Consider the following 20,387-nt stretch of genomic DNA (forward strand, 5'->3'; position numbering starts at 1 on the left):
TCATATTACAAACAACTACTACATTGACCCCTTCTTATACCAAAAGTGGCTGATTCTATGTTTCTGTTCCATTTTGCCTTTTTAACTTAATACATCCCGATGATCACCATACGGAATGAAGATAGACAACACACACACATACACTCCTTTGTAAAACTGCACATACACTGTTATGTAGATGTATTACATGTTAAGTAACCAGTCCCCTACTGATGAATATTTGAATTGTTTCCAATCTTTTGTTATTACAAAGACTCTACAGGTCTTGAACATGTCTTTTCATAGATGGACTAGCATTCCTTTGGTATAGATTATTCGAAGGAAGATTACTGATTTAGAGTAAATGCATACACAATTCTGCCAGATACTACCAAATTTCCTTTCACAGGGGCTGTACCATTTAGCATTTCTACCAGCATCTAAATCTCAGATCCTTGTGGAAATTATCCTAGTTTATTATGTCATTTTAAAAATGGATCTAATTCTATCTTTCTATATGGCTATCCAATTACCCCAACACCACTATCATAAAGTCCACATTTCCCCCACTGATCTGAGATACGGTGTTGGCAAACAATAAATTCCTATTTGCAAGCGAATCTTTTTTTTCTGATCTTCTATTCTGGTCCACTGATCTGTCTCTTCCTGTGCCAGTATCAAACTGTTTTAGTTATAAAGACTTCAGAGTATTTTTAATGCATAGTACAGTTATCCCTCCTTGTTGTTATTCTTTTTCAGAGTTTTCCTAGCTCTATTTGAAATAATCACTATGCTGGATGAAGAGTCACTATTTATAAGTATATTCCTAAAAGTAAAAGAAACTACTTAAAATATATTTCAATGTTAGACTTTTAATTTTAACAGAATCCCCTTTACGATGTTAATTATACTAAAGAGAAAAATTATAAAAAATATGAATTAATAAAGACATCTACCCTATTAATAAATGGCTAAAAATTTCAAATTCCTACTTAGCTTCAAGTAGAAAAAAAAAAGCTTTAGCAAATTTCTGGCTGAATCATGGAAATCAGGAAAGTATATCTGCCACACTTATGTTAGCTGTCACTAATCTGAGAGAAACAAGACATTACAAATCTGGATGATAATCAATTTGTTAATTTCTTTGTGTCACTGAACAACTCTAAACATATCTGATGTCCACAGAAACACATACCTGGCAATCCTCTCCAGCACCACCTGACTGATTCAATAAGTGTGCTGTATCACTCTGGTTAGTACTTGCATGTCCAAGACGATGTTTCACAGGAACTTTGTTAAGAACATATGCACCCGGTGTCTGTGGTTTACTCATCATCTGTATATATAAAATAGACACATAGGTATGTGGTAAAAGTTTTTTAAATGCTCAAGAATGCTACAAATGCAAGATAATGATTACCCTGGAAAGTTAAGAAAGAATATGGAAAGGAAAGGCACTTTAATTATCTGTTAAGATTTTATTTTTTAAGTGTAAATACACCAATGATTGTTATTATTCATACTTTTCTGGATGTCTGAAATACGTCATAACAAAATGCATGCATGCAAGTGTATATACTCATACAGAAAAAAACTTGTAATAATTTTTTTATGTTCCCTTCAATATGTAATGCTTTGACAGATATAAGGGTTTTAACTGACAGCAGCTTACTATAAATAATAACATATGGCCACTCCGAAAACATAATATAATCTTAAGACTGCATTAACGTAACAGGGTCTAATGATCACAGAGGTGATGAAATTACTCTTTTATATACCATTTAGCCAAAGTCTAGGGGAGCATTCACCTTTGGGGCCTAACATGAAATGGAACCTAGAATAAAAGCAGAGATAGGTGCAAATAAGCAGGATGGTGAATGAAGCAGGAAGGCTATGTAAGGAATACTTTAAAAAAAAAAATCTGTATGCATTCAATCCAAACAAAACAACACCTAGAAGGAAATAATTACCATCACCAATATCTAAATGCTTTAATGCATGTATTTTGAGCAGTATGTGCTAGGCGTTGTTTTAGGAACTAGGGATAGAATGAATCTGACAGATAAAAATCCCATTCCTTGCAGCTTCCATTTCAGTTTTAAAATGAAAAGAATTCTTCTACATGGAAAAAAAGTAGAAAAAAGGCTGGATACAAGGGTGATTGATTCTAACACCAAAACTCATAAGTTCTAGGTTCAGATTTGTTCAGTGGTCGACAGTCATTATACTTTTAATAATGAGAACAACCACTAAGGGTATTTCTTAAACATGAAGATTTAGGGGCCATATATCTAAAGAAAACTATAGGTTTGGAAAGATAAGGCCCAGGAATTTGTACCCCAGTAAGTGATTCTCAAATTTTAGGGTACAAAAGAATCACCTGGAGAGCCTGTTTAAAATACAGGGTCTTGGGTCCTACCCATAGGGATTCTGATTCAATATGTTGGGGTGAGGCCCAAGAAATTGCTCCCAGGAGATTAGATGCTGCTGGTCTGCAGATCAAACTGAAGGCCTCTGACATAGAAGACCGAAGGACCACATACTGAGAAACATTGATCTAGAGGGTGGGACTAGAAGACCCCTGATTTTTTGTGAACAGTAGGTTACCTTCTGGATACCTCCATGTACCGTTGCAGGAGAAGACTGCTGATGAAGGTGCTGTGGCAGGTGATGGTGCTGCTGGGACAGGTGACTAAGTGTTTGCTGCTGCTGCAGGAGCAGCTGTGCTGGGGACTGTAGTGCTGGTTGCTCATTATTCTCTCTATACCACAGGACTCGAATGAATCGGTTGTTTAGAACTGCTTCAGTGCTGGAAATGGCTTTCCTGGCCTCCTCGTTGGTAAGATATTGGATGAGGGCTGCTTCCGGATCTCCCTTAAAAGCAACCTGTAAGAAAAAACAAAAGCAACAAAACCAGAAACACAGATATTAACAAATAGTTAAATAGAAATAAATTAAGAATTCAGAAGTAGAAAAGAGCCCGCTGAAATCTGTTGTGACTCCTCTGTAAATAAAGTTCTCTATCCCCTAAAGGATATGCCTATTTCAAAATTATATATGGAAGAATGTTAGATCCTTCCATAATATTACACACTCAAATTAACTCGAGAGAAAGTACTGTACAATAACAAACGAAACATCCCATACAAACCCAGAGGAAAAAAGGTATTTGTATAATCTGTTTGAAAAGCTCTTGTAAGCATATCTATAAGGGTAGGATACATAAAAACAAACAGCAGATTTAGCAACATAAAATTTTAAACCTGTCAGTCCAAACATGCCATAAACAAAATGACAGACAAATGGAAAAAGTATTTTTAATAAATATGACGAAGGCCTGAAAAAGCATTATTATAAATATCTTCATAAAAAATGGGTAGATAAATCCAAAAGATCTGTAAGTGGTCTATATAGAGTTTACATAGCAATAAAAAAAGATGAATTAAAGAATTTTTCCCTTAAGAAACTAATTTTTAAAATTTAATGGATGCATATTCTAGCATTTATGAGGTTTTAGACATTGCATCTGGGAGTATCAACTGGTACAACCCTTTTGGAGAACAATTTGGTAGTTTAAATACAAGGTCTTACTCCCTTTAATTCAGCAATGCAGCATAAAAAATAACAAAAGCTTTATCCACACAGAGGCTCACCAGGGCACTGTTTTTATATAAAATAATAGAAACAACATAAATTCCCCACCACAGGGAATAGTTCAATAAATTACAGCCTATTGCTACAGACTGAATAATGACCACTCCAAAGTTCCTATGTTGAAGCCCTAATCCCAAATGTTGACTATTCAAAAATACAGTTTTAAGATACAGGTTAAATGGAATCATAATGGTGGGGCCCTAATCAGGTAGGATTGGTGGCCTTACAGGAAGAGATATCTTCCCTCTAGCATGTGAAGACATAGCAAGAAGGTGGCATCTACAAGCCGCAAAGACAGTCCTCACCAAAAACCATTTTGGCCAGCATCTTATTCTTAGATTCCCTCAAAATAAATTTTTGTTATTTAAGTCACCTAGTTTATGGGATTTGTTACTGGCAACTGAAGTAGACCAATACACCCATTTACACTACGCTATCTAATTTTTCTAAATGCCATAAAAGAATAATGACCTAGGAAAAATTTAGGAGAAAAAAGGTAGTTAGAGACTTTTGGCATGATTATATCTTTTGTATTTTTGTAAGTGTGTGAAGCATTTTCAAAAAGAGAAAGAGTGTCTGTGTATGTACGTATTCTTCCATTATAATACAGTATGTCATTTCATCAAAAGATTAATAATTGTTATTGCTAAGGGGTGAGATTTGGGCGATTTGTTTATTTACTTTTATTTAATGTATTCCCAATTATCTGTAAAATAAAATATGAAATACTTCTACACTCACGGGGAAAACTTCCTTAACAATCTCTCAAAAAGAATAGTGTGGCTCAACTCTTTGAAATACCAAGTCCCCCAATACTACCTTCTTAAACTCAGTTATATAAATTGTATTTTAATTTGATGGCAACACTAAATATCAGAGGTAACTGACTGAAATTCCAACTTAAGAAGGCTCTCAAGTACCCTCAATTACAGCATAACACCCAACCACAAATTCCTAATTTCAAATATCTAATAAGTAGACAGCAAAATACAAAAGCTACAATTGGATGTTAGAAAACATGTTGTGCTGCTTAAAATTCCCAAGGTGAGGATGATCCTTAACTAATAACTACTTCACCACAAAATAAAAGTCAGTCAATAGACAAAATTACAATCAGAAATCACCAAAAATCTCACTTACCTAGTTAGAATACTAAAGCAGGCAATATAGTCATTTGTCCAGAGACAGAACTATAAAAACTCAGTAACTAGCCCACTGTCTTTCAGGAAGAGGTTGAAGAGAAGAACCAAATCAATTTAAAAGAACAAATTCAGCTTAACAATTTCATCATTAAATTAGACGTGAAGATATGTAGTGTTAGCAGAGATGATCAGACTAATCACTGGCTCATTTAAGCAGGTAAGCTGGTAGGAATATTTTCAAAAATGCTAAAATACATGGATTCTGTCACCAACATAGCCACATGTACCTGGATGTTAACAATAGTTCCAAATTTGCTGAAGTGTTCATTGAGCTTGGTGATGTTGTTCAATTCCTGAGGGATTTTCTTGACTTCTAATTTGGTATTCGTATACTGATTCTTTCTTAAGAATCCTGGTTTACTCTGACTGTTATTCCCTTGCCTGAAAGGAAAAATAACAAATCTTGGTTAATTCTCTCACCTTATGCCTAGCCCAGAGAAGGTATGTCAGCAAAGAATGTAAGGTTACATTTATTAAGAGTATTTTTCGTAAGCACTCAAAATTCTTCAGAAAGTACTAAAAAATTTTCACCTCCTTATTAAATGGAGAACACAAAAAGAAGAAGCCCAACTACGATTAAAAATCATGCTAACAAGATCGACCACAATAATCAAGGAATCTAATATTAAAACAAGAATAGATATTTTTTATGGTACATTTTTCAACTTCTGCAAAAGTACAGTTTTTTCTTTTTTATTCATTTCCCGAGTCTCAATTCTTAATATTGGGTTAAGCCTAGAAATAAGTAAATATAAATTATTAATATCTACAATGTTATAAATATCCTGTTAGCCTTTCAATTTTTAACACATTCTAAGGATATCTCTGGGAACCCTAACTTTGAGACATATAGTATGATAATTATTGATTAATGACAATTCTTAATTATACAAATTTACTAATGCAAACAAAAAAAACACACCAATTAGATGTTACTAATTAGCAAATTATCTTACTTTCCCAGCCATGGTTTCTTTGTGAGTGGCCCTTCCAAACCACCCACAGCTCTTTTTCGGCTATCCGGTTCAAGAACTACTCTGGTTATGTTGCTATTAATTGAAACAGGAACTGGAGGTTCAGTCTGGATGACGATGTTAGCAGCTGTTGGAAACAAAAACTAACATTACTGACAATGCATTACATTTCGGGAGTTTCAGATGATTAACATATTTAGTCCAAAAACTAAGAATGACTATGAATAGCACCCAACCACTACCATTTCATTTTCAGAAAAACCTAAGCAATAGGAAAAACATCAACTGCCTCTTTTTCCTACCTTTTTAAAAAACACAACATCTGAGTTTAAAAACAGGCAACCCCAATGTAACAAATAATTCAGTCAAGGATCATTAATGAATGCGAAAAACACAAAATTAGTGAAAGGTTATTAGAGAACAAGATATTTATCTGGTGCCAAAGTATCATTCTACAAATTATTTACAATGGAGAGATTGAACAACTATCAACTCAGGCAAACAATCAAATTCAGCACCATAAATACAGTAATATTATTTGGCTCCTGATGTAATTAAACAAAAAGTGCACCTGGATAGGCTACTACTACGGAATTTTAATTTTCTTATGTGTGACAATATTGTTTCTAAAGGACTATGTCTTATTCTTAGGTGTATACAAACGTGTCACAATCTACAATTTCAAGTGTTTCGAGAAAAAAAAGTGGGAGGATGAAGAGGATAAACAGGGTCAAATACAAGGTGACAGGAGAACTTTGCACAGTGCAATATAAAGATGATGTATTATAGAACCATACACTTGCAAACTACATAATGTATTAACCAATGTCACCCAATAAATTTAATTTAACTTTTAAAAAAGAAAACAATGTGAGGGAAGAGGAGAGAAGTCAGAGTACAGGCACACAAGCAAGCATTTGTGCCCAGGATGACAAAACATCAACAACTGCTGAATCTAAGTGAAGGTATTTAGGTATTCAATGCACTTCTTTGATTTTCTATAGGTTTAAAAGTTTTTTAACTTAAAAGTTGACAAGAAAAGTCCAAAACCAATAAAAACCAGCACATTTCAACCACAATAGTTAAGACTAAAACACTATAAGAAACTGACCTTACAATCAATTATTTTGTGGGGGGAAGAGGGTGATGAACAAAATTGTAAATTAATACAAAACTATGCCTGGTATACTCTGAGTATTCTCCCTTACCTTTGCAACTACATCGAAAGAAAGATCAACAGCAAAGAATGACATACATAGGACTAAATACTGGGGTAAGAATGGGGGTTGCTGATGGTATTTTCCATTTCATTTTTGTGACAGGAAAATTACTATGCAAATTAATTCATGTATTTCTTAAGCATCTGCTATAGCTCAACAATTGTATTACACCTTGGATATAAATTAGTGAATAAAATAAATATGATCGCTGCCCTTCTAGGCCTGTGTTTTCAGAGAATAATGGAAAACAATTGTGATGACATAAAGCATTCTAGAATGTAAGATACCGCTACGTTGTCCCTAATGCTTTGCTTGACTGAAGTGTATAAAAAAGAGACACAGCTTGCCCAAGATGACAAAAGAAAGCCCGCTGTGTAAAAACCATACGTCTACACTGAGAAAGATTAATGGATTGCTGTATATAAGTATACAGACAGAGTCCAATGACAAAGTCTTGAAATTCTGAGAATATGATCTTGACACTAATTTTAATAATTTGGTAAAAACTATATACTTTACTATAGCATAAAAAGTAAGCGCATATTCTTTGGAATTAGACCTGGGTTCAAATTCCAGTTCTGCCATTAATAGCTGTGTGACCTGGGCTGAGTTCTTTAACCTCTCTAAGCCTGAGTGTCTTTAACTGTAAAAAGAGAATAAAATAGTACCTCTTTTAAGGATCTGTTGGTAAGGAATAGAAAAGATAGTAATACACATAAAAGTATTTGATTTAGTAGACACCAAACTGTTGACCTACCGTGGTGTTATAAGTGTCAGTAAGGAAAAGTTAAAAAAATCAAGATAGGAAAGACTAGGAAAATGTTCAGTGTATAACTAAAGCAGAAAAATATTGTTAGGTTGGCCTACGGCCAGTCATTCAAATTAAAATTAAATACTGAAAATCTAACTATAATAATAAAAAAATTGAAATCTCATCATATTCTTCACCCAAACTTTTCTGAGAAGGAAAAAGGAAGGTATCAACCCACACTGAAGGTAAATGCTTGAATTTGTCTTTTAAGGTTTGTGACTAAGCTTTCTAAAGGTCCTCACATATGGACCTTACAATCAAACACTAAAAATGATCAAATAATTTTATTGCAAGATTTTAGGTTCTCAGTTGTTATCAGTGCAGAGTATAGCTCTGATGATACAAAGTAGGCCCTTAAATGATCAGTTTGTTCTTCGAGGACAAGAAACCATGTCATTTCATCTTTCTATGCTTAATATCTAGCACAGTGCCTGGTATATAGCTAAACAATCTAAAGTCCTACAAAAAAGCAATTAAATATCACTAGTATTATTTTTATTTAAAAATACTTTCTGATTATACTTTTAAAATAAACTATGGAGATAAAGTTATTCAAAAACATTTATTTGAGGCGATTACACAGCACCCTTCAAAGATAGTGTGTAAGTACTTTTAGACCATCAGTGAGGTCAGAAACGTTATATTCAACTCTTGTACAACACTTAGCATTGGAAAAAGTTGAAGGTGCTCTCACCTCTTGGATTTGCATCCATATCTCCAGATGTTAGGCCAATCAGGTTTGGGCGCTGTGTCTGTGTTCTTGAAAAGAACTGTCTATACTGAGACCTACCAGAACTGGTAATACTAGGAGCTTCTGGATTATAACCATCTGGTTCATATGTATCTGAGGAAAAATAAAACAACAAAACACGTAACAAGTCAGAGTGTATTTAAATACTTTCTCATAACTATAAAACTGGGAAAAATAAATTTTCTTCAATAAATATAATTTTATCAATCCACATATATTTCTAAACTATGGTATACAGATATACCTACTGGAAGTAAAAGAAATACAAGTGCTTTGTCACAAAATGTAGACACACAGATCCATTCTTAATTATTGATCTATTTCCAGATTCATTTAACTAGTCATTTTTATCCTATATATTAATCACCTCATTCCAACTTCAATGCACATTTTTAAGAGAAATTTTCACATACATGGAATACCTTATATAAAAAACTGGTTGAGTTTCCTCTTTTATTATGTCTCACCAATTTCTAGGTACTCTTTTAATTCAAAGGAAAACAGGTCTATTAATTAAGTTATCTGCACTTTAAACTGGGGAGATAATAGTTGGTTTCATATATAATATTTTAAATGTTTTATTTCAAAAAGAGAAATAAGATAAATTTTACATTTATTGATGTAATCGTTATTATCTTACTGCCATTAACCTCATCAATGCCACTTTCATCACATCCCTTTTGTTTTCTCTACAACTAAAAATTTAACTTTTAAAATTCCAATACTAAATATTTTGTTACTGTTCTTAACTATGTTCATCTCCAACTGGAATATATCTTCTTCATCCCACATAAAATGAAAGGGTTAAGATGGAGTGAAGACACTGATTTTTGCAAATGTGATTTAGAAGTCCTTGCATTTCTATTTTTTTCCCCTTGATGGAAAAATTCTTTATGTCATTCATATTAATTTTCAGCTACAAGATCTTTAGTATTGACCAATCAGTTCTATGATTCAGGATGTAAGGCCATCAAATTACAATAAAGTTTTCAGTTACCATTTGGTTCTCTTGACAAAAAAAAAAAAAAAAAAAAAAAATCTACTGTTAAGGCTACAGAAAGTTTTAAAGAAGTTACATAATCAAATGACTTTGTTCTGTAATTCCTGGGAACCCAAAGAACCCAAGAAACCTAAAAGCCCTTTAGTTAATTATAATAAACTGAAATGTAAAGGCAAAGTGAGAAATATTAAAAACTTCATGACACACTCACAAAGCACTGCACAGGTCTTCAAAATGTACATGTCAATAGGAGAAATGAGTTTTCAAGATATCACTAAATTATACGGCCAGTCCATACAACAAAGGGCACGGGGGGAGGGGGGGAAACCACATTTATCCACAACCAGCAAGAAACCAGATGTTTTTATTTTGTTTAAAAAAAAAATAACCTAGTTTTTCTTGTAATACATAACTGATTAGAAAACATACAAGTAGATACTCTATTCCTATCTGTCAGATTAGAAACTAGTTTAAGCAACAAGCATAACTTTTGTTACCGAGGCACTGAAAGTAAATACAGAAGACACCAGAGATGATAGACACACACGAGGCCTAATCATCTAGCAGCCACTAGGGACAAACCAAAGAAGCAGAAGAATTGGGGAAAAAAAAACACCTGAGAGCTTTAATGGGAATTAGTGACAGCAGATCGGGATGCCAGGTCATCTCTTAGGCTGGCCAGCTTATGGTACAAAAGATCAGAGAGGTGGGTGGCCATCTGTAGCAAAGCTTACCTGGGACCAGAGGGGTGGGGCTGGACACTGAGGTATGGTACCCAATGGAGGATCCCATGAGGTTTCGAGGTGGCACCAAACGAGCTGCCAACAGAGGAGGCGGTGTCCCCAATTGAAGTCGCTCAGATGCAGCAGCACCATGTTCACGAGAGTACATGGGCTGTCCTACAGAGGAAAGAATAGGAGGGCAGCTGGGATTGAGAGTCACAAGCTTCTCTTAGGTAGTGATGTACTTCCTGAGACTCACGCCAAGAACAGAGAAAGTACACCAATAGGAACAGTATTTGAGAGAGAGATTGCTGAGATTTCTTTCTAACTCAAGAAACAGATATGTAAACTGCTTAGGATGCACTGAGGTATAAAAAAAAGAGTAAGAATTAGGTAGTATGACTGCATAATTTTCATCTTTTATAAGCTTAAGTGGAATAACTATGTGCTAATTTTACCCAAAACTGATCAACCATATCAAGTTATTAGACAAAGGAACCCTGAGTTATTATTCATGTAGAGTATTGTATACAATGAGGTATGTGGAGATAAAGGCTGTCACACCCATTAAAAAACAAACAAAAAAATACTCCTCCTCAAATTCACATAATTTCAGGTTGGCACAAAACATACTCCCATATCTGGGAGTAGAAAAAAGAAACAGTAATAAAAGAACTAGAAAGAAAGAAAGAAAGAGAGAAAGAAAAGACAAGACCAGACCACCACAAGCAAAACCTCAGATAATAAGGAATGTTCAAAAGAAAAAATTAAGATAGTGAAAATTTGTTATCCCATTAGCAGGTGGATAAAAAATATAGCGAAAGAAAAAAAGGACAAACCCCCAGATACACAGACAAGCCACTGTCTATATGAAATTATCTCAGATATTAAGAACCATTTTATGAAAGAAAGCACATTTAGGTCTTATATACAGATGCAAGAATGTCTGACTCAAGGAAGCCAAATTTTGTAAAACAAGATTAAAAAAAGACAAGGTCTCAAGGAGCGAAATCTCCCTTTGGTTGGTTACTTAGTAGTGTCTTTTTCACAGACTATCCCATATGAGACCTATTTATAAGATTTACTCAGTATTTTATATCTAAAGTTAGACATTCACTACATGACACAAGAAAAAATAAAGTGAATTTAGAATCTTTTCAAACACCTGATGAAATGACCTCAAAACTTGTAAAATTCCAAAGGATTTTTAATACACTTAGTAGGACAAGCCACAAAGCAACCATTTGATCTCATAGTAAATGTAGAGGGAAGATGGATGTGCTAAACTTTTATTACCTTCTCTTCCTATATATGGAAAAAAGGAGGTGATACATATGTAGTATAGCAAAATACATACTGTGTGCTCAGCACCAATATTTTCAAAATTTACATTTGAAAAGGATCAATCATTACACTGCAAAAACAATTTAACATACCCTCAATGATCTAAAAATAGTTGTGAGGATGACCTACTGCAGAGAATTCCCTGCAGAATGAAGTAGTGTGTTAAAGAGAAAAAACAAGAGGTACAATCTTAGTCCATGTGACTAGTTTAAATTTATGAAAGAGTACTCAATGTACCAAGTATACTTAATTAATTATCTCAAAGTAAATTGGAAACTAAAAGGCTAGTTTGCACAGTCTTTTTTAAAAACAACTGATGAAGAACATGTGTTCAAACACTTTAGAAAGACAGCCATTTATTTGGATGAAGCCTAAATTTCTTCAACACCTACTGAGGTCCCTAAATACTATTTCAAGAATAAACAGTTCCTTTGATAAAAGACTGATTCTAGGTCTGGGTAGACAAGTTGTTAGATGAGCCTGGTGATGCACCTCCGTATATACCTTGTCCTTTCAGAAGCAAGATGGCTATCAAAAACTAGCATGCCAAAAACAAAACCACCCACAGGAGCCAACGTGAAGAAGATCCCAATGGTCAAAGATGAAATTCATGCTAATGAAACAAGAGATCTAGGCAATAATCACAATGGCTGCCAAAACCATGAGCAACCTTTAAAATGGATGGATTGGGAGGAAAACACGTACACACTGATGAATATTTATAATAGAAAGGAGACAACTGGGTTATTATGTATATAATAATGTACTGCAGTAGGAAGTATATAACCCCATCAATAAAATATTCATGACAAAAATAGAGAAAGCCAAATGTGAACCTATTAAGTCTCTAGATCTAACCAATTTTCAGGAAATACAGGGAATAGAGGAATGTTTTAAATGACACCAGGAGATACAATGTCCCAAGACCAGAATGTGAAAAGAATTCTTGAGAACAAATGATCTGTTTCTTGGACAAATAAATAGCAAGGGGGGGGGGGGAGAAAAGATACCAGAAATTGTTATAGATTTAAAAACTTAAGAAACATATCCACTAAATATAATGTGTAACCTTATTTGGATCCACCTTCAAATGCATCAGTTGTAAAAGGACATTTATGATACAATTGGGAAATATGAACATCGAACTCAATGAATATTTGACAAGGGATAATGGTCACAAACTTTTTCATAGAGTACTGTGATTGTATGTGTTTAATCCTTATTTCTTTCAAAGAAACATAATTAACTTTTTACAGATACAGTGTTATGTCTGGGGCTTGTTCCAGAATAATCAGGTCAGGGGTGATTTACAGATAAAGCAAGATTAACCATATGGTGATTAACACTGAAGCTGGTAAATGAGTGCATAAAGACTACCATATAGCATTTGCTATCCTGTGTATATTTGAAATTTTCCATAATAAAAAGTTTTAAAAAAATCAAATAGGTTATAATAATGGTGAAGATGAGCCATGCACAATGTATATTAAAATCAATTTAGTTTTAATCAGTGCACAGTGTAACTGAATAATTCCAAATGTCAAATATGCCAAGGTCATGTTCCTATCTTAAGTTGTTCATATCTTATATGCCTGATAAGAACATTTTCACATTATTATTATTAATTCTAGTGAGATGAAGATAGTCTTTATTCAAACTAAAAACTTAGCTATTCTTTGTAATTTTCCTCATTTTGTCTTTTAGCATATTCACAGGGGAAAAAATTCTAAAATAAGTTTTAAACTAAAAACCCAATTAGAAAAAATATAAAGCTATACCTTCCAATTGTTGGCCAAATCTATCATGTGTCTTCTCTATTAGTGAACCCAAGGTGCCTGCTGTACCTTCTGAAGTTCTAGGGCCTACACCAGGCCTAGTGTGTAGTAGGAACTCAATATTAAGAGTCATTTAAAAAAACAAGAGCTTATTTATTAGATGTATCTCAATGACAATTATTTCTTTGGATGAATATTGCTATGTTGAAATGGGCAAAATGACAACTAATGCAAACAAATCCAAGTAATGCACAAAGGGAGAAAAATTCTAGACAATATACAATGATTCTGCAGGACACTGATTCACTCCGCTAAACTTTAAAATCCATGATTCTGCACAGAGAAATAATATACACTCCAGAAAATTAAATCAGAAATCTCGAGTTTATGAATATAGTGTTTGAATAACCTTACATTGTTGATAACAGAAAATGCATTTTTGGAAAGACAAAGATAATTTATGTAAATTTATTTGACTATGGATAACTGCCTTCAACCTAAGAATCAGTCTCTAGAATCTACCATGTTATATTATACTCTTACTTTTCCACACACCTATTACAGTAAGCTTAGCAGTTATACAATATTTCTACTCTGTCTTCTTCAAAAAGGCCAAAGAGACAGACCCAATTTAAGACAGAAAAGGGTCAATTCAAAAATGCTTCCGTGAAAACCAAAATAACAGGCACCGAGTTGATGACTTCAAATTTGAGTAAAACATTTAAATATCTCAGAAGAAATAGTTCATTTTAATAGGTGTATGACACTGCTGTCTTTCCAGACAATTCCTATTACATTTCATTATTTAAGTCCTTTTCAGAGTATCTGTGACATTTTTTTAAAAAATAACAAAATTTCAAAGGTTTTTCTCCTAAACCAGAACCATTTAACATTAACTTTTAAATAGCATACATCCTACCGAGTTTTCCAGTGGGTTAATTGTTTTTTCCTTTTTAAAATTCAATTTTCCTCTTCTAGAACAACTGATAAGTATAGACTAGATGAAGGTTTCAGTTTTGGCAGAATTAGCCCCTTTGCCATTTGTGTTCCTTAGGCACTCTGTTCACATAGATTTAATACATTATAATTGGTTTTGGGTTTTGTTGTTTTTGTATATTTCTTTCCCACTATTAAATATTTTGCTTCATAAGAGAAAAAGTATTCCTTGTTTATCTGTATATTCTCAGTACATAGCTGGCACTGAGCAGTCCTACTTTTACCTCCAGAAATCCAGATTTCATTTTTCCATGTTTACTTAGGCCCCTGTTGACATAATTTTCACTACTAAATACCACTTGATACACTGTTCTTCACTTACACCATTTTCTGTGCTGTGAATTTTAATGGTAATTTTAATAATAAAATATCCATAATTTTAAATTCTTCAATTTGTTAAAGTTTGAGCATAGCGCAAGTTCTCTATTACAATGCAAACATACATACAGCTTTTTTACTTCATTTGAACTTAAGTGCTAATTTTTTTTGAGAAGTATACTTAATTCTCAAAGGCAATCTTTTTAAAACACAAAAATTATTTTTAAGTCAACTGAATAAAAAGATAAAAAAAGTGTATGAATGAAAAGCTACACCGAAAAAAGAACTTTCAATGTTTAGATTGTTACCAGAATCAAATTTTAACTTTCAAGAAGGAAAAAAAGTAGTTTGCATAGTAGAAAGAGATTTAAATTGTTCAATATAAATATTTTCTTTCAAAATATTCATTTGCCAACAAACTAAATCTCTTTATAGACATTGACACAGGATATATTAACTGCCCTTTAAAGCAATAATTCATAAATGCCAATGGGAAGTTATCACCTTTTACTAGTCTGAGACAAAATAGGAAAAAATATAATTAATATTTCATAAAATTGATATAAAAATTGTCCTTTATTTTGATACTGTCTTTTAGGGGTATAAAAATGTATTTTTAAAATTGAAATATTAGATGTTTTCATCTAAAGTCCTTAACATAGCAAAATAAGAAGATGCTAATTATACTGGTCCCCCAAATATTCTTAGAAATGTTTCCAGCCTCTGTAAAACAGAAGTTTAAAATTTCTGTTCTAAAATGCCTCTACTGATACACTACAAGATAGTCGTGCTTTAAAAAACAAGAGAAAAATAGTCTTCAAAAAACATGAGTTCAGCTATCTTGCTTATCTTGGCCCTTTAGTGTCTAGCACTATGCCTGCCACATAGTAGGCCCTCAATAAATGCTGAATTAATGAATATTAAGTTGAGTCAATGAAATGGTAACTTCTAGGTTTTTAAAAATGAAAATGAAATTTTTATACAGTAAGTCCCAATGTTAAACAATATTAAAATAATAATTACCAGATTTTTTAAAAAAATTAAAACACAAATGGAATTTTTATCAGGAGTCACAATGCTAAATTAATAGTATGAAGATGTGCTACATACAACAGATTAAACTCTCAGATAAATAATCCATGTTCATATTTACAAGTTCAAAGGCATTAAGAAATAATGTTAAGATCTGATTCAGGGGGAAAAGATGGGAAAATGATTCATAACTGTTGAAGCTGGATGAATTATACTATCTTCTTTATTTTTATATAAGTTTGAAGTTTTCCATAATTAAAAAATGAGGGACATAGTAAAACAAACATGCACTGTAAAAAGACACTAAAGTAATTAGAAGAGTAACTTCTCTTCTCACGTGAGATGCTAAGTGTGAAACAGAAAGAACAATTACTTAAGAATCAGGTACGGTTTCTGTTCTGAAGCTCCACTGAATGTAAGATTTATTATATATGTGAAAAGAAATCAAACAAAAGGCCTATATGAAACTGTTTATCATTATGTAATAAGGGCTTTTTGAAATTACAGTTTAGAACAGAACAATCATGTTCCCCATGCATGTAAGAGATTTGGCCATTAAAATGATAGGAGAGGATATTACTAGGAATGAAGATAGGAAAACAAAGTTGACCCATACAAGGGCATAACCAGCCTGACCAGAGAAGATGCAGGGAAGAGTGAAAACTCATTACCAAAAAGGGGGAGGTAAATTATAGAAAGAGTTAGAAGCCACAGAGAGAGAGCTTCATCTATGATTTCGAAGGAAATAAGTGGCCACTGACAAGTTCTCATGGAGAACTCATTGTTGGTTTTCTCAGGAAAATTAGTTTAGCAACATTATGTGACGTAACTTAGTGAAGAGAACCCGTAGCAGTAATCCAAATGTGAGGTGATTCAAGGGTGGCTGAGGGTAGAAGCCATAGTAGGAACAGAGAGAAAGTGCTACTTCAAACAAAGAAAGAAAAACATTTTTGAATAACTAGATATACAAAAGCAAAGCAATGAGAAAGTCATGTCAAAGTTTCAATTCCAAGTGATTACGTGGGTGGCATTTCCACAGACTATAAAAACAAGGATGGCGGAGGTAGAGACTTAAGGAAATGATAACAGGTTTGATTTCAGTGAGGCTGAAACTTAGGAGCAATAATAACTACAACAGTATAAAACGCATCTTTATATACAGCTTACTAGATGTCAAGTACTGTTATAGCTGCTTTATAGGTATTAATTCATTTATTCCTCAAAACAACCTTAATGACGTGAGTAATGTTATGATGATCTCCATTTTAGAGAACAGGAAATTGAGATACAGACAAGTAACTTGCCGAATGTCACAGCAACAGTGAAGAGATGAAACCAGGATTTGAACCTGGGCTTAATTACTTTGCTGAACTGCTTGTCCATAACGTGACAGAAATGAAAAAATGCTTATGATAAACAGAGTTACATAAAAAATAAATGTATTCATAAAGTTACCAACTACCTTATTTTTATGTTTTTAGAGAAAGGAGTTTTTTAAAAGCCCCAGTAAACTAAAAACAACAAAAAAAGCACCTGATAAATAAAAAGAAACAGGATTCAACAAAAACATTACTACAGTTATACATAAATACCACAAATAGCCTATCCACTAAATATTATAGTTTAAATTATGCTATCTTCATTTCAGCATACAAGTTAAATAATTACTAGGCATATACTATGCTATCTTTTGTATCTTCTTAGGAGATAAGCCTTATGTTTTGGAAATTCAATCAGAGAACCAATTTTTTAACAGAAGCCTTCAAAATAAATTTTAGAAAAAAACTAGATGTTATTACTCTACAGTCAAGTAGACTTCTCCAAAACACAAGGCCTTGCTTTTCTCTCCCATTATCACACTAAATTAAAACCCAGCTATTTAGCATAACTACACAATAAACTACTCTGTAAATACAAATACAACTCTATAAATCACAATCCATAAGAATATAAATTAAATATATTTTTTAAAAGTATAATACTGATATGAAAATACTTGGCTTCTCTATACTCTAGCAAGTTCAAGTCAAACATTTACTTACGTTCTGAAACTGTATAAAGGAGGTTCTGGGGTAAAGGAGGAGGTAGTCTTGCTCCCACGGGTGCCAGACTGGGCACTGCACTTGTCCCAGGCTGGTCACGGTTGTTTATTAAGCTTGACTGTGTTATGGGTGGTCCTTCAGATAACAAAAAGTGAAAGAACATTAACATACAGGTACCAATTTGGATATTCATATTAAAATACCTACTTTGGCTTAGAACAGAATTAAGGAATTATACATATGAAGACTAAAGTACTGTGAAGTTACCTAATTAAAATGACATTTTAGTTCTACAATAGACAAAACTGATCAAGGGTGAAAAAAGGCAGTATTGGTTGCCTCGGGGGTAGGGGGTCAGAGTGGAAAATGGCTGGGAAGAGGCTTGAACAAACATTCTGGGGTGATGGTGATGTTCTATAGAACTCTTTTTCTTTTTAAATGTTTTTTAAATTTTTATTTTTAAGTCATGTTTGTTCTATTAGAGTTGTCTCAATTTTTCCCCCTTTAGCCCTTCTCCACCCATCCCACCCCACCTGATGTTCTATAGAACTCTTAAGATAACGATAAACATGGTTTAATATGTTAATGACTGAATACAACATACTGTGAAATAAATAAAATATAAAAATGGAGAGATGAAAAGATACGTGATAATACAAACATAATAGAATGTTCATTGTAAAACCTAGATGGTGAGTATATGGGTGTTCAGTGTGTGGTTTTTTCAACTTTTCTGTTTGCTTAAAATATTTCACATAAAAATGTTAGGGGGAAATGATAGTCTAGGATTTAACTTTTAAAAAGGCCACTACTGATAAAATTTACACTTTGGAGATACTACAAGTAATGCAATGCAAAAATCGATGAAAAAAGGGAAACAGCATCTAAATTCTATTAATTTATTTTCAAAAACTTTAACTGTAGTATCAAGTTAGCTGAAAGAAATGGGTTCTTTGAAATATAATACTGCACTAAAGAAAGAAATAGTCAATGAACATATACTTACTTGGTATGGGAAGCACAACAGAAGGTGGAGGCTGGCCATGTCCTTGGGGAACAGGAAGTCTCATATTGTGACCAGGACCCGGACCCGGACCCGGGCCAGGGCCTGGACCAGGGCCAGGGCCAGGGCCTGGCCCTGGCATTGGAGGCATTAACATTCCAGGAGGTGGTGGAGGAGGAAGCCCAGGAGGAGGTGGAGGGAAAGGAATCATGCTCGGCAGAGCAACTTCATCAACAACCAGGGGATCATTTCCATGATCAAACTGACAAAGGTCGCCAAGCACACAAAATCCTCTCTCTGTAAGAGTAAAAGAAGAATCTTACTATGATCTACTTAAGCGTTCCAAAACAAACAAAGTCAGTCCCTGAAAAACCCACCAATCTGATTTATAGGGTTTTTTTTTACTCCAAGGAGTCTAAACCCTCCTTGAGTGTTATTCTGTTAATCATCACATATCCCTGAGGTCAAGGCGGTGTACTCTGCTTTCTACACCATGAAACTATGATTTGTTGAGTCAGCAAATAACAGAGTCAAGAACAGACTACTAGTCACTATTAACCCACTTGCTATGAACTTTTCATAATAAAAACAGATATTTTAAACAAGTATTAATTTAACAAAGGCTGGGAGCGTGGTGGAGGGAAATAAAAGGCTTGAATTAGATGATCTAATTTTCACTACTATTTTCATGATTATTATTCTAGAGCAACCATTCTTGCTATATTTGCAAGCTGAGACTTTAGTTTAAAATAGTCAGCCCTGGCTGGTGTGGCTCAGTGGGTTAAGTGCCAGCCTGTGAATGCCAGCCTGCAAAAAGAAAGCTGGCTGGTTCGATTCCCACCCAGGGCACATGCCTGGGTTGTGGGCCAGGTTCCCAGTTAGGGGAATGTGAGAGGCAACTGACTGATGTTTCTTTCACACATTTGTGTTTCTCTCCCTCCCTTCCCCTCTGTAAAAAATAAATAAAATCTTAAAAAAAGAATATTCAAGTGGACATCAAATAAATTTAAAAATCTTTTTAAAAAAAGAATGTGAATAGTATACTAACATTTGTGTAAAAAAAGGGGAGAGAAGATACATATTTGTTTATGTACATATGAAGAGACTATGTTTGGAATGATGCACAAGAAATTAATAACAAATAGGTCTTGGGAAGGAAGCTCTGTGGCTGGGGCAGACTAGGATGAAAGTAAGGTCATGCTCGAATTATGAGTTTATTCTGTTCTTTAAAATAAATAAAATGTAAAACCATATATATTCTGTATTTATAGAAAAAAGTTACTAACGTCTGTGATTTGCTTCAAATAGTACAGGTCGGTGAGAAGTGATGGGATATAGATGAAAATAAGTTAGTCACTGTTGATGTGAGGTTATGGACACACTAGGGTTAATTATATTATTTTGTGTACTTAAATAAATAAATATTTTCTTAATAAAAAGTTAAAACAAATACACACCATTTCATTCATTCAAATGGAATGTCAGCAAAATAACAAAGTCCCAGAACCCAACACCATACAAAGAGGTTATAATCCTACCAAATTCTGTGGTATACTGAAGA

The 20,387-nt window shown here is 33.6% G+C and overlaps 1 protein-coding gene across 4 annotated transcripts in view; it reads right to left on the reverse strand.

Annotated features, from left to right (window-relative positions):
- The window catches only part of RBM27 (RNA binding motif protein 27), a 61,999-nt gene that overhangs the window by 20,245 nt on the left and 21,367 nt on the right, over window positions 1–20,387 (reverse strand). For 2 of the 4 annotated variants that reach the window (XM_054568232.1, XM_054568231.1), the window contains exons 7-14: window positions 18,830–19,123; window positions 17,824–17,958; window positions 10,329–10,493; window positions 8,538–8,687; window positions 5,795–5,939; window positions 5,066–5,219; window positions 2,590–2,868; window positions 1,175–1,315 (exon numbers count right to left, since the gene is read on the reverse strand). In XM_054568232.1, the coding sequence (XP_054424207.1) occupies window positions 1,175–1,315; window positions 2,590–2,868; window positions 5,066–5,219; window positions 5,795–5,939; window positions 8,538–8,687; window positions 10,329–10,493; window positions 17,824–17,958; window positions 18,830–19,123 (1,463 nt within the window). The remainder of the gene's footprint in view (window positions 1–1,174; window positions 1,316–2,589; window positions 2,869–5,065; window positions 5,220–5,794; window positions 5,940–8,537; window positions 8,688–10,328; window positions 10,494–17,823; window positions 17,959–18,829; window positions 19,124–20,387) is intronic. The other 2 variants (XM_054568234.1, XM_054568233.1) reach the window with 1 other exon arrangement.

This window comes from Pteronotus mesoamericanus, unplaced genomic scaffold, assembly GCF_021234165.1.
Source record: "Pteronotus mesoamericanus isolate MK-2021 breed Mesoamerican mustached bat unplaced genomic scaffold, CSHL_Meso_final contig_2, whole genome shotgun sequence".
Lineage (NCBI taxonomy): Eukaryota > Metazoa > Chordata > Mammalia > Chiroptera > Mormoopidae > Pteronotus > Pteronotus mesoamericanus.